The 4,489-nt window shown below is 41.0% G+C and overlaps 1 protein-coding gene across 3 annotated transcripts in view; it reads right to left on the bottom strand.

Moving 5' to 3' along the window:
* The window catches only part of Wwp1 (WW domain containing E3 ubiquitin protein ligase 1), a gene marked incomplete at its 5' end in the record, with an annotated part of 53,283 nt that overhangs the window by 13,703 nt on the left and 35,091 nt on the right, over positions 1-4,489 (bottom strand). Inside the window, 1 exon segment of one of the 3 annotated variants that reach the window (XM_013512748.1) lies at positions 4,214-4,404. In XM_013512748.1, coding sequence (XP_013368202.1) covers positions 4,214-4,404 — 191 coding nt within the window. 3 annotated transcript variants of the gene reach the window in all.

Genomic DNA, 4,489 nt, shown 5'->3' with positions numbered 1-4,489 from the left:
TTTTCATGAGAAGCCACTTTGAAGATATCAATATGTAATACAACCACCATTGTTAATTCCCTACCACTTTGTTTGTAACTCTGTATTGTCTGTATTGTGCTTGTGATATGTTGTAAAATGTTGTATGTCTGTTAAAGTTTCCCTCCTTTTATCCTTAAAAAAAAAAAAAAAAAAAAAAAATTTTGAAAAATAAATGTAAGAGATTCTTTACTCATCAGCAAGAAAGCCAAATTCCAGCACAAATCATGTTTTGCTATATGCAGACCACACCAAATAACGTGTGCTGACACAGGAAAGCCATGGCTCATCATTTGTAAGTCTTTTTCCAACATGTGTCTGCAAGACGTGGGGAGTCCGCCTCAAGGGACTATCTCAGTAACATGTAACATGATCTCTCTGTAGGCTCTGTGCTTGGTACAGGCTTAGCATCTGAGACTTAAAGCTAGGTAACAGGCTCTTTACATGTTGATTTGCTCAGTAACATGAAGATGTCCTGGGCAAAATAGAAAAAAATCAGTTAAGACAAATAAAACATTGTGAAGAAACATAAGCAAGCAACAATGGTGTAAGGAGTAAAATAAAACAAGTAAGATCAGGAGGTTGAGGAAGGAGAAACTCAGATTTGAGGCCAGACTGTATGGTACACAGCAAGACCTCATCTCACAACAAACACAAACAAATAAGGAAGAACGTTTGTCAGCAACACAAAATTTGTCTCAGAAGCTTCTAAAAGGATATATGTGAGGACAGCATTGCCTAGAGATACAACAAATACCACCTAGTGAGAGTGAAAAAGTAAACTGCTCACCGTTTCCACTTTCTCATCTCTTGTTCAACCAAATTTTAAACCATGGTGGTTTGGCTTCCGAAATCTCTTTCCCACAAATTAAAAAAAAAACTTTCTTCAGGAACAGCACCAAGGAATTTCTAATTGTCAAGTGAGATGTCCTCTTTTCAGTGTTCAGTCACATATAGTCCGAAAACACTACACATCAGCATTCCTCACCCTCAGGCTCCCTTAATGCCATTTCTGATAGGCTTTGATGAATCCTCAACTTCACTGGTTCACTACCCTGTCAATGCTCATGTTATTTAGATCTCTGCCTCCATTTCTCTTTCAGTGACTTGCTCTCTAAAAATGGCATTTTAGCCAGGCATGGTGGTGCACGCCTGTAATCCCAGCACGTGGCAGGCTGAGGCAGGAGGATCACTGTGAGTTCAAGACCAGTCTGGGCTACAAAGTGAGCTCAAGGCCAACCTGAACTGCACAGTGAGCCCATCTCAAAAAGATAAAACAATAATAATAAAATAAATAAATAAAACAGCATTTTAAATTATCAAAGTTTCAACTATATAAGAATGTAAACATTACTGAATTCCTAAATTCCCAAGTTCTGCTTCCCTCTTGAGATTAAGATATTTGCAAGTCTTTACTCCTTGGACATTTTGTTTAAAACAATTCAACTGTTAACCAATTGTTAAACTTCAATTATCAAATCTTTCAATTTCTCCCAATCCATATAAGTACTGTAAGCCATCACTGAAATCTGTACAATTCTAGTCCTGCAATCTGCTCATTTTTACCTTGGCTGTACAGCCCGTAATACTTCACTATTACATTTCTGAAGCAACATCCTCAATAGCCTGCTGGTCTCCAATCACTCCATTTTCTAACTGTCACCTCCGATTTACTCTCCACACATGCCAGAATTATATTTTTGAAATCAATTCTGATCATTTCATGTTGGTTTGTTTATGATATCTATAACTTGGAGCACAAATCCACATCTCTTACAACAACTGTCTCCTTAAATTAAGGAGAAATTAAATTAATTTGGCTGCTATTTTTGCTCCTACTCTCTATTTCTCACCTTACAGCATTCCTACAGCACTGCACAGCCCAAGATAAATTAATCCCTCTGTCCCCTAAGTCCATTCCTTCTTGCTGTTTTCTACCTCCCCAAGAAGACTCCATCAGGACAGCGCTTATGCATCTTTTAAGACCTAACGCACACCATGTTCTATGAAGCACTTTCGAGACTCGTCCCAGAAAATCCACAGCTCTTTTCCCATTTTGGATTCCAACAGTACTATCTACATAGCTCTACTACCCATTTACTCAGAGGTCTGCTGAGGTCCTGGTTTGTGCACTAAAAAATGAATCAAAACTAAAAAAGAGTATTATCACACAGTTTTCAAGAACAAGATTAAAAAATAAACTGTTACTATTTGAGACTGAAACAAAATCCTACAAAAACTGTATTCAGGGTTAGATTATCAACTCTTAGAGTAGGTGCTACACAGGTAAGATTTTAAACCACAGTAGTTACCTTAACACAAAGCACAAACTTCAACATTGCGAATACTATAAAGCTTACATGCTGAAGTTTTATTTAAACTGATTTTGTTATCTGAAACCATTTATAGCATTTAAAAAATGCTCAGGCTATTCTATTTAATGATTATTGTTGTTCTTTGTAGAAAGCTAAAGGCCTAAGGAATACCGAAAGCAGGTCTTTCTTTCCGGAAACCAGCTACGTTTGCCCAGCATCCAGTGGGGCACCCAAGAATGGCCAGGGAGGGTCCTCTGGGTACCCCCACCCAACCTAGCACCTGGTCAGCCCACCTTGGGGCTGGGGAGCCTGCACCAATCCCGTTCTCAGCTGGCAGTGAACTAGTATGCAATACTCATTTTCTCCCTCCACGAGGCCCTGCAGGTGCGGTGAAGGGTGGCCAAGTGCCAGCCTGCCTGCCTGGCCCTGCCACCCCCTCACGGCCTTCAGATCCCTTCAAATTCATGCTAGGGATTGTTGGTTACATTTAGTGTTTTTATTTTGGGGTGGGTACCAGAAATCAAACTCAGGACCTCACACCTGCCAGGCAGGCACTGTGCCACTGAGCTAAATCCCTGGCCCCTAATGTTTTTTAAAAGAAAACAAAAACGAAACAAAAACCAGACTTGCTTCTCTGTTCTTGAAGAGTAACTGAATGGGGCCATGTGGGTGGGGGCTAGGACACTTCTCAGCCAGCCCCACGCCTGCCCCAAGCCTTGTAGAGTTGTCACAGTCCGACAGTCAGCAGGGGTGACATACACTCTCCAGTCCTCTGGTCGCCTGCTATCTGTGGTCTGCCTTTCCAAAGACCAGGTGGGGAGGAGTGGGGCTGCCTGACCTACCCTACTCCTGCTCCCCATGTCTTGTCAATCTGGGGTTCTCTGCCTTTTCATATTGAGAGACCAAAGAGACCTTCCCCTGCTGCAGGTGCCTGTGGCCACTTGACTTCAGAATGCCGGCCATAATATAAACAGCTATGATCTTTTGTAGTAAGAGCAATAAAAATGCTCATTCCATAACAAAGCAAAACAAAAATGTCCCAGTAAAGTAGAAAGATGTAGGAAAAAGAAAATCAGCTGTACTTTCTATCATCCAGAGATACCTACTCGCAGGTGTAAGTGGCCTGTAACTCATGCTAAGAAGGTGGACTTGACAGCAGAGACACTGAAGATGCAGAAGTTGCATACCCACAGCAATTTACAAACTAAGAAGGACAAACAGGATGGCTATAACTGTGGGAAAGCAACACAGTCCTTTGAGCCAATAACTCTCCTTTGACAGTCTCTTCCACAAGGACAGGAACGCCTCGCTCCTGACAGGAAGTATGGACTCATGCTCACCGGGACTCTCGGCCGCCCTTCAGCGGTTACTTTAATAGAAACCTGAAGCTGTGGCAGCAGAGTATTTAGAGAAGAAGGATGAGCCAAGAACCTTGGAAAAACACCTATACTGAAGAAATGCACATTCAGAGAACTAAAAGCGAAAATGAAGAAAATCAGGATGGCACGGGATCATGGAATTCAGACAACAGAGGGTTTCAAAACAGGTGTGATGAGCACTCTTAAAAGTGACATCCAATACAGATGAGCCTTAGACTGACAATCAAAGCTTGGGTTTCTGACTTGGATTTGGTTCTGCCTAACAGAACCTCAGACCCTTCATCTAAAAATGAAGAGGCTACATGGTTTTAGCAGAGACCTTCTTCAGCATCACTCTTCTTGTATCTGGAGTCTGGGCCAAGGCAGAATGCTTAAAAGGCTGTGGGAAAGTAAAGGCTGTTGTATATTCTTATTTCAAGAACACTGGTACTACTGAAAAGGACAAAACTAAGGGTACAGAGTACTCAGTTGTACAACGTAATAAATATATTATAACCTTACCCAATATATTCATCTTTGTTCTCCTCAGTCACCAGGATATTAGAACCTCCCAACTTCAGGTCATGTGAAGTGACCTTACCCAAAATCTCCATGTCAACACAGAAATACATTTCTAAGCCACATTCCTCAATGTTGTTATCTCTTATCCAGATAAGGGAGTTATAAAATTCAGTATCAATGGATTCCAAATCCTTAATAGTAAGTTTTTTACTTAGCATGCGCTTGTAGAATGGTAAAGAGAAACCAGTATCAATAAACTTGCCATGAAATAGTGCC

The sequence above is a fragment of the Chinchilla lanigera genome, unplaced genomic scaffold, assembly GCF_000276665.1.
Source record: "Chinchilla lanigera isolate Chin_1 unplaced genomic scaffold, ChiLan1.0 scaffold00016, whole genome shotgun sequence".
NCBI lineage: Eukaryota > Metazoa > Chordata > Mammalia > Rodentia > Chinchillidae > Chinchilla > Chinchilla lanigera.
Note: the sequence above shows the minus strand (reverse complement) of the source record. Positions and strands in the feature narration are given on the sequence as shown.